This window comes from Ziziphus jujuba, chromosome 10, assembly GCF_031755915.1.
Source record: "Ziziphus jujuba cultivar Dongzao chromosome 10, ASM3175591v1".
NCBI lineage: Eukaryota > Viridiplantae > Streptophyta > Magnoliopsida > Rosales > Rhamnaceae > Ziziphus > Ziziphus jujuba.
The window spans coordinates 20,371,756-20,390,822 of record NC_083388.1 but is presented as its reverse complement, the minus strand read 5'-3'; the positions used below and the strand labels follow the sequence as shown (position 1 = coordinate 20,390,822).

The window sequence follows — 19,067 nt, the reverse complement described above, 5'->3', positions numbered from 1 at the left end:
AGCTTCGAGTTTTGCTCCAGGAACCACCCAAGCTTGCACAATAACGCCGTGTTAACATCTTCCAACCTTCGAATACCCAAGTCTCCCTGCATTTTAGACATACAAACTCGGCTCCACGCTACCGGAGTGAAATGGGATGTGCAGTGGGCCAAACCCTTCCAAAGAAATTTTTTGGCAATCGTGTCTATGTTCCTACACCAACCTAGCGGTAGTTTATGCGTAGAGAGATTATACAAAGGAATAGCTGTGATCACGGACTTAGCCAAAACTGCTCGGCCTGCCTGGGATAAAAGATTGGCCTTCCAACCTTGGAGCCTGATTTCAACTCTCTTCTTTAGCTCCTCGAAATCCTTGCTTTTGTTACTTCCAGCGAAGAGAGGATTTCCTAAATATTTAGCGTCCTTTGGCAACTCTTTGACATTTAGGATACGTTTGAGCTCGGCTTTTAGTGTGCTAGGAACGTTCTTCCATGAGTCCTTAACACCATATTCATCCAGTACCATATATAAAAACTTCTTTCACGGAAGCCAGCATAATTAACGTGAGCCAAGGACTCCTTATAAACCAAAAGATAATTATTATTCATACGGTTTTTTGAAACCATATGACAGAAAAAAAAAAAAAAAAAAAAAAAAAAAAAAAAAAAAAAAACTCTTTTTTTGATACAAAAAATATGGTCCATAAACAATATTTTAAAAAAAAATATTGGAACTTTAATTAGCTTAATTAGTTTGGAAAAAAAAAACTCTTTAAAAAAAAAAAAGTCTGTCATTTTGAAAAAATGATAGTTTTTTTAATTAGTTTAATTAAAAAAACTCTTCTAATTAGTTCCAAAAAGCGTATCATTTTGGAACTTTAGTTATTTTTTGGAGAAAAAAAAAAACTTTTTTAAAAAACTTTTTTATCATTGGAACATATGGTCCATAAACAATACTGAAAATCGTGTTTTGGTCGTTTTTAATAATGAAGGTTTGGATGAAAAGTTGAAGGATTAATGGTGCAGTATAAAATAGAGTTTGAAGAACCAAAAAGCCAAAAGGAAAAAAGAGTTTAGATGATGCAGTACAAATTTCGAGATCACACATTCACATGTGCTAATATCCTCCTTAAAAAATAACTTGATCTGAAAGAAATTTAGATCAAAACTAATTTGTAATTAATTACATGTATTTTTAAGAGGGAATGAACATGGTAAAGTACTTTTTTTTTTTTAATCATTACAAAGTACTCTTTTTTTTTTTTTTTTAAAGAATAATTAGCAATCGTGTTTGGTATTTATTTTACATAAGAATAAAATAATCCTATAATTAAGAAAATGCTAAGAATTTTATTGTTTTTGTTTTCTCTCCTCTCGTATATTAACAAATAATTATCACATAAAAATCAGCAGGCAGGATAGACATCCAAAACTAGGAGTTGGCATTCGCACTCACACAGCATATGTGGAACCAATCAATACATATCAAAACTAAAATGAAAACCACACTTCATGGTTGATTTTGCAGTTTTCTGATTCATAAAATCATTACAAATTCCCAATCGGTTGAATTTTGATTTGAACATTTTTTTTTTCTCCCAAAGACACGCACACACAAAAAAAAAAAAAAAAAAAAAAAAAAAAAAAGAGAAGAGAAAGAAATTTCAGAAAATTTTAAATTGCCACGGCTAAGTTTGACAATTTTCAAACAGGGTCTAAATTTGGGCGTTCATTTCGTAATAAGACAAAATTTCAAACCCAAATAAAAACCATTCCCATCCAACGGTCCAGAAATTAAAACAGATTAATATTATTTTTCTCCCCGAAAAAGGCAAAGAACGCAATTTCACAATCAAAACCCTCCAGACTTTCCTCTTTACTCTGTAGCTTTGAATCGGTTGGTGGTACCTGAAAAAGGTAATGCTTTTGGTTGTCAAATTTTCCTTTTGTTTCTTTGAGAGAGCTTTCTTTGCTTTTGGTTGTCAAATTTTCCTTTTGTTTCTTTGAGAGAGCTTTCTTTTTCTTTTTTTTTTTCTTTTTTTTTGGGGTTTGGTCGGTGGTAATTTCATGGATCTAATACAAGCTAAATCGGAAGCGAAGAGGATGGACGATATATTGAGCGGGGGATTGGACATTGAAATACTGGTGAGGCTTCCGGTGAGTTCTTTGTTGAGGTTCAAACGCGTATGCAAGTCATGGCGGTCTCTCATCAGTAGCCCCTTCTTCATTCAAAAACACCTCCAGGTATGCAACTCCACCACCACCAACCCTAATCTCATTTTCAAATCCAAAATGGAAGTAGGTGATACAGTGTTCGTCGTTTCTCATCTAACACTGCAAGTTATCAAAGCACGAAACGTACCCCCTATTCGGCATAACTGGTGGCCACGGATATTGGGTACTTATAATGGTCTCATATGTCTTTATTGCACTGTCGATTATCGAGATGCGGCAGTTTGGAACCCTGCAACTGGGGAGAAAAAAGACCTCCCTTGTCCCTTAATACTAAAAAGTCACATTAGAGCTGCTGGGTTTGGTTTCGATGCCAATAACAATGATTATAAGATGGTCCTGATTCACTTATTCATTGATGTTGCTGATAATGTAAGGCTGCCAGGGGGTTTCCAACTTGAGTACTATAGTCTAAAAGCAAATTCTTGGAAATTGGTTAATGAAATTCAGGGGATGGATTTATTGTTTGATGATGGAACCCTCGGTGCATACACTAACGGAATGATTTCTTGGTTAGCATATACTGTAGAAGAAGAAGAAGAAGAAGATTATCGGAGGGATGAGATAATTTCGTTCGACCTCAGCAACGAGGTGATCATAAGAACACCCTTGCCGGATAATATTGGTTCTCATGCGGCTGAGCAATCTGTTAATCATGTGAGGGTTTTAAATGAATCCTTTGCTGTTGTTAGTGATAATTTCCATAAATTTGAGTTTGATATATGGGTGCTGCGTGAAGTTGGTGTGGTGGAGTCGTGGACTAAATTATTTACAGTTGGACCCCTTCCACATTCGGTTTCAGATCCATTGGTAATTTGGAAAGAAGGTGTGGTGTTTTGGAATAAAAAAGATAAAGAGCTTATCTTGTATGACTCTGCTAACCAACCAAAAAGATGTGTTGGAATTCCTAAAAAACAATACGACTTAATGGATGCTGTTATATACAGAGAGAGTCTGGTTCCATTATCCACGGAGGGAACAACTTAGGAATGACAAAACGCTTTATGCCGCTTTTACTTGGCTCTGCAGGCAGCAAATTGGAGTTTAGGCATTAGTTTCTGCTTATCTGCTTCTCTAGTAACCTGAATTCTTATGTTGCATACTATATTAAGGTGAATTTAAAATCTTTTTGATGAGTTTATGTCTCTGTATTTGAACATATGAAACTTTAACTTTTCATTCATGTAATGGATGTTAGTTTGCTTGTTAAGTAACCTGGTTATCTACTGCTCTAGTAACCTGGTTCGTTTCCAAGGTGACTTTAAAATCTTTTTCGTGAGTTTTTCTCTCTGTTGTTGAACATGTGAAAACTAGTAATGATGTATTTTTTTTTTTTTTGGATCTTGTTGTCATTCAACTTGCATGACGTAAATAATTTCTTCTCCCTTTTGTACGAACCCTTTGAACCTCTCTCTATATATCTTTGATGTTCACATTTTCTTTTCGCTTAATAATATGAGTATTACTATATAATATATAATATAAGTGAAAAGAAAAATGAGTACCACTTTAGACATCATGCCATTGTAAAGGTTTTGATGACCTTTGTCTCTATTCAACTCGACAACTTTTTAATTCATGTAATGCATGCATATTAGTTTGCTCATTATGTATCACTAAGCTTTTGTCATTTTGGGATGCCTTAATTGGAAGGCCAAGACGATTTTGGTCAACCAAATACTCTTTGTTGTTTTTACTCGTGTTTTGGTTTCAAGGTGAAGTCTAACTGGATGTGAACATCAAAGAACTCTGTTCTTGTTTCCTCGGTTTCCATTGTGTTTTGTTTGCCGCTGAAAAAGCAAGAGAGAAATGAAAAGGAATTTAGTTGAAATCTACTTGCTGTGCTGATCTTATAGCAATTTGATCTTTCAACTTGAAATTCATACAAATACCTTTGTAGGATGTAAGGATGTCAGTGCAATGTTGATCTTTGTTGGTTTGGTGAGTACCAAATTGTAGTAAATGGTCACCTCATCCCTTTATGTCTCGTGTAGATGCCTTATTATAAAAACGCATATGAAGATGAATTATGAGAATAAAAAACTTCCTTTAGTTACTTTATGGTTCAAATTCATAATACCATCAAAATAAAAATAAACATTTAATAAACATATTTTTTTTTCTGTTAGTGCATCATATAATTGAAAAAGGACGAGATTTGTATGATCTGATATTTTTACTCATTAAATTGAACCAACACTTGAGCGGTCCTTGTTTTTGCTTCTATTCCAGAGTTGTGGCTCTAGTATTGCCAAGCTGAGTTTTGATAATGATATATGAATGGCTATTTTCTTTTAAGGGATCGTTTCATTATGACAGTTCCTAGTGATGTACTGTAGTTTTGATACATGAAACGTAAAAGTCTTTAATTCATGTCCTTTGTATTAATTACCTTATGAAGAATCAATTGGTTTATATTGCTTAGTATGTCCTGTATTGGCTCTTAGAGGATATTGTAAGTCTAAGACCATTTTGGCCATCTAGTATTCTTGGTTATTTGCTCTTTTGTTTTGGATCAATGTTGAGCATAACTCAATTTGAACAATATCCCCTTTTGTTTCCTAAGTTCCCCCTTTCGAGGAATGAAAGAAAGTTAGGTAAAATTAATTAATAATATATATTTATTTTTAAGAAAAACTTACAGGGGGAAAGAGAAAGCTAAAAGAAAAGGCACCGGTGAAAAATGTGATAGAAGGTGAAGAAGCAATACTTGACGTGTTTTCACTGTCGTAACACTACCAACTCAGTCCTTGAATAACTATTTGTTTCTTTGTTAATTGTGAAAATTCCAATTATGACGATCAATATGCAATAATATTAAGCATAAAACAATTTCTGCTGCAGAATGGTGTGATCAAAGGAAACAGACTATCACTTCTGGATGACATTTGAGTGCCTCTTAATGCTAATGCCATCAAAAGTCCTAATTGAAACTGTCTGTCCCTGCCCCTCGATATTAGAAATTGAATTTTGCAACGCAGATGCAGAAATGGGATTTCGACATTGATCTTTTTTGAATGGAATGGTAAATTAATTGCATCAATTCCTTGCTTCATGATGTTGATCATACTCATTGGATATTGCATAACTACATTTGAATGCCCTGTTCTCCTGGATCTTCTCTATATTTGATAGATTTTCTTATGGTGCATGATGAATTCTTGTTTTGTTTTTCTGTGACAGTCAGGGTCACATTTTGGATTCTCTAGCATTTTTTTTAGCCCCAACTGAAAATGGTTTACTTGCTCTTGATTGAAGAATAATAAATCCAGACTGACGAAATAATAATCACTGTAATGTTTAATCTACGTAAGCTAAATATTCACTGGTGCAAAAAACGGGTAGAAAAAAAAAAAAAAAATTGTGATAGGTTCTGTGCTAAGGGCCGTAAATAGTTCCAGGACAACTGAAATTTGTTCCACTCATAAGGGCAGGCTCCAAAAGGTGGAGCGAAATTGTAGCTGCGGAAGTACACAGTTTCCACTAACAAAAAAAGTGGAAGTGGAAGTACAAACGCCACCGCCAAGAACGCTACTCTTCTTATCAGAACTTGTTATGATAGTAATCTTGAGCCGCTGTCTTTACTTATAAACCACTGGATCTACAAGTCATTGAAATTCTACCCAGCTCACCCTGTGGTCTGACATTTAGAGGGTCTGCCATCATTGGGGTCTTGAAACGATGTCGTTTGTCTGTATGAGTAGGTCAAATGTGATTTTTAAATGTGTGTCAAACAGGCAATGTGATTCTTTGCCACCCTGCAACTAGAGAGACTAAGGTTGTCCCACGTTCCCACATCCAAGAATAATAGGGATGAAGATTTTGAGATTCTGACTGTTGGATTCTGTTTTGATGTCAACAGTAAGGTTCACAGAGTAGTCATGATTCATGCTTGCACTGAAAGTGATCGTCTGACCTTCCGACTTGACGTCCATAGTATTAGAACTGAGTTTCGGAGATTGGTTACAGGAATGCAAAGTGTGGATTTGTTGTTAATGGGAGGAACACTTGGTATATGCGTTGTTAGCGTTTAAGGAGGGAGAGGAGGAAGGAGGGAGGCCTTCTTCGCCCTCCATGAATTTTTAATTGGTGTACTTTTTTTTTTTTACTTTATTCATCAAAAAGTACTTTTTTAAGAATAATTAGCTTCGGAATTTATTTTACTTAAGAACAAAATAATCCTATAATTTGAGAAAATGCTAACAATTTTATTGTTCTTGTTTTATCTCCTCTTATGTATTAACAATTAATTATCACATAAAAAATCAGCAGGCGGGATACACATCCAAAACTAGGAGTTGGGATTTGCACTCGAACACTACATATGTGGAGTCAATAATACATATCAAAACTAAAATGAAAACCACACTGCATAGTTGATTTGGTAGTTTTCTGACTTCATAAAATCATTAAAAATTCCAATTGGTTGAATTTTGATTTGAACATTTTTTAACTAAGACACCCACCAACCAAAAAAAAAAAAAAAGAAAAAAAAAGAAAATTTCAGAAAATTTTTAATTTTCAAACCGGGTCTAAATTTGACTGTTATTTCCTAACACGACCAAATTTCTAAGACCAATTAAAACCATTCCCATACCATCGTCCAGAAAATAAAACGCATGGATATAAGACAAATAACACCGTTTCACCGAGTTCCTCAAGTAAGACCCTCCAGACTTTCCTCTTTACTTTGTAGCTTTGAATTGGCTACTGCTACCTGAAACATGTAAAGCTTTTGGTTTACAATTCTCCTTTTGTTTCTTTGAGAGAGCTTTCTTTTTTGTCCTTTTGGGTTTGGTAAATAGTAATTTCATGGATCTAATACAAGCTAAATCGGAAGCGAAGAGAAGGAACAATATAGTGAGCGAGGAATTGGAGATTGAAATCCTTGCGAGGCTTCCGGTGATTTCTTTGTTGAGGTTCAAATGCGTATGCAAGTCATGGCGGTCTCTCATCAGTAGCCCCTTCTTCATTGAAAAACACCTCCACGATTGCAACTCCATCAATAACCCTAATCTCCTTTTCATAACCAAAATCTGCGATAGAGTTAATTGGTACAGTATGCAATACGATACGATGTTCATCGTTTCTCCTCAAACACTGCAAGTTATTAAAACCCAAAACGACCCACCCCGTGTTCGGGATAACTGGTGGCCACAAATATTGGGTTCTTGTAATGGTCTCGTTTGTCTTTATTGCAATGTCGATTATGGAAATGGGGCTATTTGGAATCCTGCAACTAGGGAGACTAAAGCCCTCCCCTGTTCCTTAATACAACAAAGTCTGATTAGAGCAGCTGGGTTTGGTTTCGATGCCAATAACAATGATTATAAGGTGTTCCTGATTCACTTATTCACTGATGGTGCTGATGATGATGATGAAGAGCTGTCAAAACCAGAGGGTTTCCAACTTGAGTACTATAGTCTAAGAACAAATTCTTGGAAATTGGTTAATGAAATTCAGGGAATGGATTTATTGTTTGAGGATGGAACCATCGGTGCATACACTAATGGAATGATTTCTTGGTTAGCATATACTGAAGAAGAAGATTATTCGGACCCCGAAATTTGGCCATTCACATGGAGGGATGAGATAATTTCGTTTGACATCAGCAACGAGGTGATCATAAGGACACCCTTGCCAAATAATATTGGTTCTCATGCGGTTGATCAATCTGTTAATCATGTGAGGGTTTTAAATGAATCCTTTGCTGTTGTTAGTGATAATTTCCATGACTGTGAGTTTGACATATGGGTGCTGCGTGAAGTTGGTGTAGTAGAGTCGTGGACTAAATTATTTACAGTTGGACCCCTTCCACATTCGGTTCCGGATCCATTGGTAATTTGGAAAGAAGGTGTGGTGTTTTGGAATAGAAAAGATAAAGAGCTTATCTTGTATGACTCGGCTAACCAACAAAAAAGTTGTGCTGGAATTCCTAAAAGACAATACCAGTTAACGGATGCTGTTATATACAGAGAGAGTCTGGTTCCATTATTCACGGATGGAACAACTTAGGAATGACAAAACAATTTATGCCGCTTTTACTAGGCTCTGCAGGCAGCGAATTGGAATTTAGGCATTTTTTCCTGCTTATCTACTGCTCTAGAAACCTGAATTCTTATGTTACATACTACACTAAGGTGAGTTTAAAATCTTTTTGATGGGTTTATGTCTCTGTAGTTGAACATATGAAACTTGAACTTTTACCTCATGTAATGGATTTTAAATTTGCTTGTTAAGTAACCTGGTTATCTACAGCTCTTGTAACCTGGTTCATTTCCGAGGTGACTTTAAAATCTTTTTCCTGAGTTTTTCTCTCTGTTGTTGAACATATGAATTGTCTAGTAACGCTGTAATTTTATGGATCTTGTTGTCATTCAACTTGCATGCATAAATAGTTTCTTCTCCTTTTTATACAAACCCTTTGAACTTCTCTCTGTATATCTTTGACGTTCTCATTTTCTTCTCGCTCAATAATATGAGCATTACTATATAATGTATACTATAAGTAAAAACAAAAATGTGTATCACTTTATACATCATGCCATTATAAAGGTTTGGATGACCTTTGTCTCTATTCAACTCGACAACTTGTCAATTCATGTAATGCATGGATATTAGTTTGTTTATTATGTATCACTATGCATTTGTCATTTTGGAATGCCTTAATTGGAAGGCGAAGACCATGTTGGTCAACCAAATGCTCTTTGTTGTTTTTACTTGTGTTTTGGTTTCAAGGTGAAGTATAACTGGATGTGAACATCAGAGAACTCTGTTCTGGTTTCTCAGTTTCCATTGTGTTTTTGTTTGTTACTGAAAAAGCAAGAGAGAAATGAAAAGGAATTTAGCTGAAATCTACTTGCTGTGCTGATCTTATAGCAATTTCATCTTTCAACTTGGAATTCATACAAATACCTTTGTAGGATGTAAGGATATCAGTGCAATGTTGATCTTTGTGGGTTTGGTGAACACCAAATTGTAGTAAAGGATAACCTCATCCCTATGTCTTGTATAGATGCCTAATTATAAAAACGTATATGAAGATGAATTATGAAAGTAAAAAAACTTCTTTTAGTTACTTTATGGTTCAAATTAATAATACCATCAAAATAAAAATAAACATATAATAAACATTTTTTTTGTGTCAGTGAATCATATAATAATAAAAGGACGAGATTTTTATGATGTGATGATTTTTACCTACTAAATTGAACCAACACTTGAGCAGTCTTTGTCTTTGCTTCTATTCCAGAGTTGTGGCTCAAGTACCGCCAAGCTTCGTACTGATAATGATAAATGAATGGTTATTTTCTTTTAATGGATCATTTCATTATGACAGTACCTAGTGATGTAGTGTAGTTTTGATACATGAAACTTGAAAGTCTTTAATTTATGTCCTTTGTATTAATTTCCTTATGAAGGATCAATTGGTTTATATTGCTTAGTATGTCCTGTATTGGCCCTTAGAGGATACTGCAAGTCCAAGAACATTTTGGCCATCTAGTATTCATGGTCATTTGCTCTTTTGTTTGGGATCAATGTTAAGCATAACTCGACTTGAACAATATAGAACCCCTTTACTTCCTCAGTTCCCCCTTTTGAGGAATGAAAGAAAGTTAGGTAAAAATTAATTAACAATATATATTTACTTTTAAGAAAAACTTCTAGGGGCAAAGAGCAAGGTAAAGGAAAAGGCACTAGTGAAAAATGTGATAGAAGGTGAAGAAGCAAGACTTGACGTGTTTTCACTGTCGTAACACTACCAACTCAGTCCTTGAATAACTATTGGTTTCTTTGTTAATTGTGAAAATTCCAAGGATGACAATCAATATGCAATAATATTACGGATGAAACAATTTCTGCTGCAGAGTGATGTAATCAAAGGAAACGGACTATCACTTCTGGATGACATTTGAGCGCCACTTAATGCCAAGGCAATAAAAAGTCCTAATTGAAACTGTCAGCCCCTTGATGTTAGAAATTGAATTTGGCAACGCAGATGCAGAAATGGGAATACGACATTGATCTTTTTTGCATGGAAGTGTAACTTAATTGCATCAATTCCTTGCTTTTTGATGTTGATCATACTCATTGGATATTTGCATAATTACATTTGAATGCCCTTTTTTATGGTGCATTTTCTTTTGGTGCATAATGAATTTTTTTTTTCTTTTTTTTTTTTTTCTCCTGTGACAGTCTTGGTTGGCCCAATGTTTTGGGTCACATTTTGGATTCTCATAACTTTTTTTTCCTTTACCTTTTTTTTAGGTTGTCTTTAAGCCTCAGTTGAAAATGGTTTACTTGATCTTGATTGAAGACTAATTAATCCAGACTGATACGAAATAAATAATCACTGTAATGTTTAATCTTTCTAAGCTAAATATTTTCACTGGTGCAAAAAATGGGTAGAAAAAAAAATAAAATTGTGATAGATTCAGTGCATGGGGCCTTAGATAGTTCCAAGACAACTGAAATTTGCTCCACTCATAAGGGCAGGCTCCAAAAGGTGGAGCAAAATTCTAGCTGCAGAAGTACACACTTTCCACTAACAAAAAAGTGGAAGTACAAACTCCACCGCCAAGAACGCTAATCTCCTTATCAGAACTTGTAATGATAATAATCCTGAGCCGCTGTCTTTACTTATAAACCGCTGGATCTGCAAGTCATTGAAATTCTACCCAGCTTACCCTGTGGTCTGACTTTTACAGGGTCTGCTATTATGGGGTCTTGCAACGGTGTCGTTTGTCTGTATTGCGTAGGTCATTGTGGTTTTTAAATGTGTGTCAAACAGGCAATGTGATTCTTTGGAACCCTGCAACTAGAGAGACTAAGGTTGTCCCAAGTTCCCACATTCAGCGAATAACAGGGATGAAGATTTTGAGATTCTGACTGTTGGATTCTGTTTTGATGTCAACGAGTAAGGATTACAGAGTAGTCATGATTCATGCTTGCACTGAAAGTGATCCTCTGAGCTTCCAACTTGAGGTCTATGGTTTTAGAACTGAGTTTTGGAGATTAGTTACAGGAATGCAAAGTGTGGATCTGTTGTTAATGGAAGGAGCACTTGGTATATACGCTGTTAGCGTTTAAGGAGGGAGAGGAGGAAGAAGAAGACGAAGAAGATTGAATTTTGAATAGGTGTATGTTGCTTGGTTTTTTTCTGAATTGGCCCCTTTGAAGATATTGTAGGTCTAAGACAATTTTTGTCGTCCAATATTATTATCCATGGTCTTTTATTGTGTTTAATGTTAAACCTAATTGTCTAACAATGTTCATACTCTTCGATATCTAGGGTATTGGGTTTGATTAACCCAATGATTAAAAATAAAAGTAAATAAATAAAAAGCCGTTAAAGTAAGTATTTGTGAACAAGATTGAAGGTGGCTAGCTACTTGCTCACTTGCGTTATATTTCTATTTTTTCTTTAAGCCCCAAGCAAAATGATTTACTTGTTCTAAATTCACTTCCGTTAAATAATTTTCACTTAACTTCAGGAATGAATGTGCTGATCATAAGGACACCCTTGCCTAGTGGTATTGCTTTTTCATTTCGCTGTTGAATATGGTAATACAAGTTATGAACTTGTAAATTATCTGACTTTGCTATTATTAATAAAAATATTGATTGCATAGCTAATTGTGAGATCAAGTTGGTGTAGAGCACTTATGGACTAAATTATTTACGACTGGACACTTTCAATCCTTTCCAACTTTATAATTTTATGCATTTTAATTGTACTTGCACGTTGAGAACAAGCTCAATGAATATAAACATACCATTGTACACGTTCTGAAAATTACTTCTATTAAACATATATACTTCTTTTACTTCTTAGACAATGTAACGTTTATTTCAATTTTTCCCGAAGTAAATTTTTATTAGGATTGTTTATATAATTGTAGAGTTTTAATATACTATGCTATCTAACGTATATAGATATAATATAAAATTAAATAGGAATAAAAAAATATATATAAAATTTTTAAAATTTTCTTTTTAAAATTCCATTTTATTTACGGTCCACATAAAAATTTAATTCAATTCTATTGAATAGTTCATTTTTCCTTACTAGATTTTTAATATTAAAAAACAAAATTTTAAAAAATTCTTTAAATTAATATTGTCATATATGATTTTTCAATTCTACTATTAGATACCCAATGATAAATTAAACTAACTAGCTCACTAAATTATTACTTTGTAATTTATTTTAACTTTTGATTTATTCTAATATATATATATATATATATATACACATATATATTTTGGTGGTGGTTTATTCTAATAGATTGACTTTGACTTTTGTTCATCCAATTCAAACCAATTTACTTTCTAGAAATAAAATAATTCTAATCATCCCTAATACTAAGGGTATCAAATAAATATATCAAGATATGTACTAAGTTTCATAAGTCAATATTTTATTGGCTAACATATTATTATAACCTAATTATGAATAAATAAACATTAGAAGATATAAATATAAACTAATCAAATATTAACATATTGGTATATTTATTTCACATCATTAGTATTATTTTTCAACAATTATAATTGAACTATATTTTCAAAAGTTCACTTATTCATAACTAGGATATATATATATATATATATATATTTATATATCAAAGTTACTTAACAAGTTTCATAAGTGATTGGGAAAGGACTTTTTTTGTATTTTTGTATTTTTTTTTATTTTCTTCCCCAAGTATATATTAACAATCCTGTTTCAGAATTGTTTTATTTTAGGGGGAAAAAATCATCTTCTAATTCAAGTATCGATTAACAACTTTATTGTTCATATTCTCTCTCTCTCTCTCTCTCTCTCTCTCTCTCTCTCTCTCTCTCTCTCTCTCTCTCTCTCTCGCTCTATCAATAATAATCACATAAAAGATCAACGGGTAGGTCACCATCTCGAAGATCTGTTCGGGTCATACTTGATAATGAAAATTGTTATTTGCAAGATGTTAGCCTGCACTTAACTCGTCTCTCTTGGGAATATTATATTAGATTAGCTATATTTTGTAAATTGTTCATGTCAAAGCCAATAAAGCCACCCATTTTTCTTAGATTCAAATACCAATCTAACATTCCTTCTTTTACCATAAACAAACTGAAAATTAAGAGAAAAGAAAAAAAGAAAAGTATATTATTAAGTCCATGTGACTGAAAGGCATTAAAATTTAAAAGATGAAGTAACAACTCCAGGTTATTATGAATAATGCAAAGAAGCTGATTGAATTCAACAGCCTCTGTGCACTGCTTGTTTCACCTTGTATAAACTCTCCAAACTTGAATATCCCTATATAGAACACACCAATTCATGTCACAAGTTAAAATCTCCTTTGCCGAATTGCTATGCTAAACTCATAGCAATGTGACCTTTTGAACTTGAAATTCATACAAATACACATTTAGAGGATGTAAGAATATCAGTGCCAACGGTGGAACTTTGTTGGTTTGGCAGAATAGAAGTTAACGGATTACCTCTTTGTCTGGTGTAGCTGCAGCCGCTACGGAGTCCATCCCTTATGTCATGTACAGTTGCCTTATTGTAGAACATGAAGTTTGAAAACATGCTGTCAATGCATTTGAGCACCAGCTCTGTCTCAGTCAGGCAAGGCCCATTGCAGAACAAGTTCAATGCTTCAGGAGGAACATTGATGTTCCCTCCCTCATTCAATCTATAAGCTTCATCACAACCAGCATATATCTGCAATTAATATGTAACTTCAATTCAGAACTACATGTATAAAAATGAAATATTAAAGGCTTTCTTTTAGCTATATACTATAGGGAGGGAGTCTATATGGTTTCACTCACAAACTTGTTATTGAAACACATCAAGGCTTTCTCAAACATTTGCCCCACGTTGTTCTCATCTGCATAGCCTGTAATTATAAACCCAACGCATATCAACCATCAGAGAAGAAAAGAAGAAAATAGAGAAAGTACCAATGAAAGAAATAAACAAAAGGGACTAATTGGTGTGCCATATGTAAATACTTGGATAGGGGCAAAGTATGCCAACAGAAATAAGAATGCAAACAAGCAATTTGTGTTTTGGTAGGATTGGGAATGCCATTTCCAGAGCTATGAGAACAAAGAAATGTGTTTGAAGAGTTAGGGACTACATGAACTAATATAATTAGTAGGCTATGATGCTTCTGTATGTTGCATTTGTTTTTTTCTTAATGACCATTTGTGGATGGCTTTTTTTACTCGTTGATATGTTTGAAATGAGATTAGGCCAGTTCAGTTGGATAAATCTGAAAGGAGAGAAGAGAGATTGGTTGGTGGTTCAGCTAGTTATAGCAACAATGGTGGGGGGACAAATGGACTACAAAGGTAGGTGTGGAATCCACCAAATTTGTACTTAAATTTCGAAAGTTCTTTTTTATTTTTATTTTAAATATCATTTTGAGTGTAAGAATGGAGGACTGAAAATTTGTCGTATGTTAAAAAAACAACAGAATACTAATATTGACTATAAAGAATATATTTTCTCTAGAAAGAGGGTGGATGAAAGTTTTTTAAAATAATGTTAGTGCATAGTTTTGAGTTTTTCAGAGTTGGAATTTGAGAAGGAGATGGTAGAGTTTGGTGAAAATATTATCTGTAAGCAATGGGCCGTAGATCCAAAAGAAAAATATGCATGGACAGATGGTAATACGTAAAGAAACAAAGGGGGAAAAATATGAATAAATAAATAAAAGTCAGAACACAGTGGAGATGCGGGGTATCGATCCCCGTACCTCTCGCATGCTAAGCGAGCGCTCTACCATCTGAGCTACATCCCCGGATGTACTGTGACTCTTTATTAATATTATTTAAAATATCTTATTTTGTTAAAATTTAATCCGCTTATTTTCGGGTTTATATTTACTTATTTATTTTTGTTGAATATTTTAAGGTTTTATTGGCATGCCATTACTCGCTTAATTTACTCTCTTCCAGAACAGGATATTTAAGTTCAAATCTAACCCATTCGAACCGCCTGCACTGATTTGTAAGTACTATTCTGTTTGGATTGGAAGCCCAAGCCCTCCATCCCATTTGGTTACCCCTTTTTTTCAAAAAAAACAAAAATAATTATTTGGTTACTGTTAAGTTTACCAAAACTGGTGATTCCTTGCTTGGACAAAGTGACAGCCAATGGTTTTTAAACCATAGATATCAGTCACTTTAAACTTAAAAAGTTTCCCAATCAATATCTACTCGAACAGTCCTCAAGAATAGAAAAACACAAGAAAGAGGAGAACCATGTGCAATCCAAAATCTTTAACCCGTAAATTTAGCAGATTTCTTTATCTATCAAGAGTCATACGGTGTACTAGAAGTTGCAGACCACGCATTATTAAGAGCGGTAAAGAATAAGCCAGTGATCCCAATGCCACCATATGAAAGCAAGGAACAAAATGGCACAAGGGGCTAGCAAAATTACCAATCACAACAAATCAATACACATTTTTGCTCATCAAATCATGGGAATGGTGTATGTTTTTGTCATTTCTTGACAAGATGAAAAGTAAAATATCTTCAACAATAACAGCTAGGTTTAATAGGGAAATGACAATCGAAAGCTATAAACCAAATCTTTACTTCCTAGTGCATCCTACTTAATATACTGAGAAAGCCACTTGAAACCATCTCCATAACCCATTTTCCGAACAATACTGCACATGAATACCTCAAGGGGGCGGACATTTGAATCTGCCAAGTTTACTTTACCCTTGCCAGTGGTGAAGTTGGTCAGGCCTAGGTGGTAGCGCAACTCATCTTCTGAGGCAGCATATGGTATGTCGATTTTGTTTCCCAAAATTAGAAATGGAACGTTGGCCAATGCCTCATCCGAGAGGAGAGCATCGAGCTCTTTTTTAGACTCAGCGAATCTCTCCTTGTCAAATGCATCTACCAAGTAAACAACCGCATCCACCTTCACACAACCAAGACAGCATTATTTAATAAAAATGAATCACCATGTATGCTAAATTCAGATAAACCATTTGTGGGAGCAGATAAAAGAAATATAAACTCTTAAATATAAGTGTTATACAAGGCCCCACGTTAGAACGCATAATGGCCATGCAATTCTTTGGCAATCAATTAATAACTTCAGAATTCAGAAATTCCAATCAATATTCAAGAGTCCATGCATGTCCACATTCTCAAATTTTACAATGCACTCTTTCCATTTCAGGGGGAAAAAAAAAATTACTCTGAAATAGTAAAATATGCTAAATATCAAGAATTTACATTTAAGATAGAATGATCAATCAATTTTCTTAGAAAGTTGTACGGTTGGATTCACATTATCAGAGATCTGCCCAAAATTTTATTAGAGATATCTGGGGTTTTATTTCAGAGACAACAATGTATGTTTGGTAAGGTACTATTAGCAATCCTTTTCTAAAGTCAAAAGGTGCTATCAGCGAACTACCATCATCCATATGTGCCTCCCATGAATCAGATAAACACATAAAACTTCAATCTGGGATTATGAAGGCACAGCAACCTAAAATAATTTCTTGCTGGAGATACTGTTGTGCAGATAACAAGGACTTTAATAATCCTCAATTCTTAACCAAAATGTTTTACAAACTACAAATGCCAAACATTTTTAAAATCCTGAGAAACTAATTACAACTTTCAACCAAACTGTTATCTACTTGATTCTGCGACTCTATTAACAGCAACCACTACCCTTCCTATTGAGGATACTCAAATAATAAATTATTGCAAAAAATAAAAGAACCAAGGTTCCTACTGAAAAACTTAAAAAGCGACCCCAATCAATGACAAGTTTGAACAAATCACCAACTCCACTAGCAGGGAGGATTAATATGCTTCTCAAAATAAAAGAACGATACCTTGGCATAATAATCTTTCCACACTCTACGTGCAATCTGATGTCCACCCAAATCAAAAGCTTTGAATTTGATTTTTCCAATACTCAACTCCTCAGAAGTTGGATACTGCGTAGGCTGGTGTTGAACTAATCTCTGCAACCAAAATTTCCATGATTAAATTAACTTTTTGAGGTAATCATATCAAATCATTGTTGGGAAACCTACCCCCCGTTTATTTTCTAACAATTTTCCAATAAGATTGAAACTGATAGAAGAAAATAGATTCTCAAGTCTTACACAATACATGAGACAAAGTTGTTTTAAGCAAAAACTTTAATTTTCGGTATCTTTTATTTTTGCTATACTCCAACCTACTTCTGGGAATTAAGTAGACTAATTCCCCCAAAAAAAAAACAAAAAAAATGTGAATTACGGACCAAAAAGTTCAGGCCAAGTTCAAAGATCATCTAATTAATCATCTAATTATATACATAAAATTCATGTCCAAATATACCAAAACATTACATAACATCTAGACAATCCAAAATCTATTGCCTGAGGAAACTATTTTCATTTTCCTTCATTTTCTCAGAAACCAAACGGGCCACGAAAAAAGAAGGAATACAAAAATAATGAAAATTTCAGTTAAACACCGAATACCCATTATCACCATCACTTCTAAAACATCATTTAATTGCTTTTTGTATTTATAAAAAATAAAAATAATAAAATAAAAATTAGAAAAAAAAAAACATAAATTTCAACCATACCTGTGGCTCAAAACAAAAAAGACAAAAACGAAAATAAAGTAAAAATCAAAAAGACCTCATCTTTGAGCATATGAAGCAAGGTGGTCTTGCCAGCATTATCGAGTCCCAAAAACAAGATCTTGGCCTCCTTCTGCCACAACCCTAGCGAAGCAAGAACCCCATAAAACCAATCGAGCAAAAACATGTCGATTCCACCAAAACCCACCTGCAACAGCGGCAGATCGAAGCCCCCAGAACTCCAAAATTCACAGAGCAAAAGGGAGAGAGAGGGTTTTGTTTGGGTGTGTTTACTGTTTTAACGTTACATATTTATGATGCCAGGTTGAGTTCTGTGGACCCATCCTACGGTTGATAATTTTGGTTGTGACTTCATCTAGTGAAACTTGGACCGTTAGATTGTGAATCCAAAACATTTTTGAACATTTTGCTTTTTATTTTTATTTTTATTTTTATTATTTTTGTTTTTTTGTATGTCTCTCATTTGAGGTTTGGGGGGTTGGTTGAGCGTTTCAAGAAAGTTAGACAAATTTTTGGTAAGCTTTTAATTTTACCGTCAATTTTATTTTCAATGTATTTTGCAATCCAGGGTCACAAATAATAAGTAATTTTAAATTTTCTTTTGGAAGGAGTATATATATATATATATATTGCACTTTGTATTATTATTATTATTATGATTTTCTGTGGAAAATAGTTTCATGAAAACAAAACTAAAACAAAATTGTATTATAAGTTCTACATAACACATAAGAGTATTGTCCAGCTAAGGAAGCCCTTCTTCCAAGTTAAAACAATCTTAGAGTGTTTAAAAGCCATTTCATTACCAATCTTGTAAATAGAGGAACATATATAAGATGATTTATCAAACAATTGAATATTAAAAGAACATATAGTATTGAGCAACAAAAGATTAGTATTATTAATTCTTTAATAGAATAATTTTCCATCTTAGAATAACATATATAAGTTCCCAATTCTGAATTGATGTTTTTATTTGACCACGCAATCTTATGATGTATTAGGAAGGATTGATTTTTCTTTTCATGCAATTGCTGGTGGTTGTATTATAAAAGAATATTTCCTTTTTGTTTTATCTAGGTAATTTGCTTGGTTAAATACAAATCATAAGTTTGAGAAATTGACTCGCTTAAAAAAATAAAAAATAAATAAATAAAGGTTTTGAAAGTGTTAGTGTGTTTATGTGTATTTATCTGTACTATGTACGCATATATGTATTTT

The 19,067-nt window shown here is 33.7% G+C and overlaps 4 protein-coding genes and 2 non-coding genes across 9 annotated transcripts; 2 read left to right on the top strand and 4 right to left on the bottom strand.

Moving 5' to 3' along the window:
- The first annotated feature begins 1,787 nt into the window (after nt 1-1,787).
- Nucleotides 1,788-5,332, top strand: LOC132799637 (F-box/kelch-repeat protein At3g23880-like). Its single transcript, XM_060811996.1, has 2 exons — nt 1,788-3,321; nt 5,054-5,332. Exon 1 carries the CDS (start codon nt 2,045-2,047, stop codon nt 3,194-3,196), a length of 1,152 nt encoding a protein of 383 aa, XP_060667979.1. The 5' UTR covers nt 1,788-2,044; the 3' UTR covers nt 3,197-3,321; nt 5,054-5,332.
- Nucleotides 5,333-6,812: 1,480 nt separating this feature from the next.
- On the top strand, nt 6,813-11,581 carry LOC107411751 (F-box/kelch-repeat protein At3g23880). 4 transcript variants are annotated; one of them, XM_048468544.2, is made up of 2 exons: nt 6,813-8,349; nt 11,001-11,581. In XM_048468544.2, the coding sequence occupies exon 1, from the start codon at nt 7,022-7,024 to the stop codon at nt 8,222-8,224; it is 1,203 nt and encodes a 400-aa protein (XP_048324501.2). In that variant the 5' UTR covers nt 6,813-7,021; the 3' UTR covers nt 8,225-8,349; nt 11,001-11,581. The 4 variants fall into 4 exon arrangements, with proteins under 4 accessions (XP_048324501.2, XP_015874889.2, XP_015874887.2 ...); XM_016019403.4 differs by having other exon boundaries at nt 10,918-11,581; XM_016019401.4 differs by lacking the exon at nt 11,001-11,581 and adding an exon at nt 10,478-10,911.
- A 1,763-nt stretch (nt 11,582-13,344) lies between these two features.
- On the bottom strand, nt 13,345-14,457 carry LOC107411746 (uncharacterized). The gene is made up of 4 exons (XM_025070344.3): nt 14,216-14,457; nt 14,033-14,100; nt 13,697-13,922; nt 13,345-13,511 (listed from the first exon to the last, which is right to left on the bottom strand). The coding sequence occupies exons 1-4, from the start codon at nt 14,292-14,294 to the stop codon at nt 13,393-13,395; spliced, it is 492 nt and encodes a 163-aa protein (XP_024926112.2). The 5' UTR covers nt 14,295-14,457; the 3' UTR covers nt 13,345-13,392.
- Nucleotides 14,458-14,936: 479 nt separating this feature from the next.
- TRNAA-AGC (transfer RNA alanine (anticodon AGC)) lies at nt 14,937-15,009 on the bottom strand. The gene has a single exon. It is a non-coding gene; the product is annotated as a tRNA-Ala (tRNA).
- A 640-nt stretch (nt 15,010-15,649) lies between these two features.
- On the bottom strand, nt 15,650-18,122 carry LOC107411754 (GTP-binding protein SAR1A). The gene is made up of 3 exons (XM_016019405.4): nt 17,884-18,122; nt 17,080-17,211; nt 15,650-16,145 (listed from the first exon to the last, which is right to left on the bottom strand). Exons 1-3 carry the CDS (start codon nt 18,010-18,012, stop codon nt 15,825-15,827), a joined length of 582 nt encoding a protein of 193 aa, XP_015874891.1. The 5' UTR covers nt 18,013-18,122; the 3' UTR covers nt 15,650-15,824.
- On the bottom strand, nt 16,585-16,707 carry LOC112490804 (small nucleolar RNA snoR83). The gene has a single exon (XR_003054999.3). It is a non-coding gene; the product is annotated as a small nucleolar RNA snoR83 (small nucleolar RNA).
- Nucleotides 18,123-19,067: the final 945 nt, after the last annotated feature.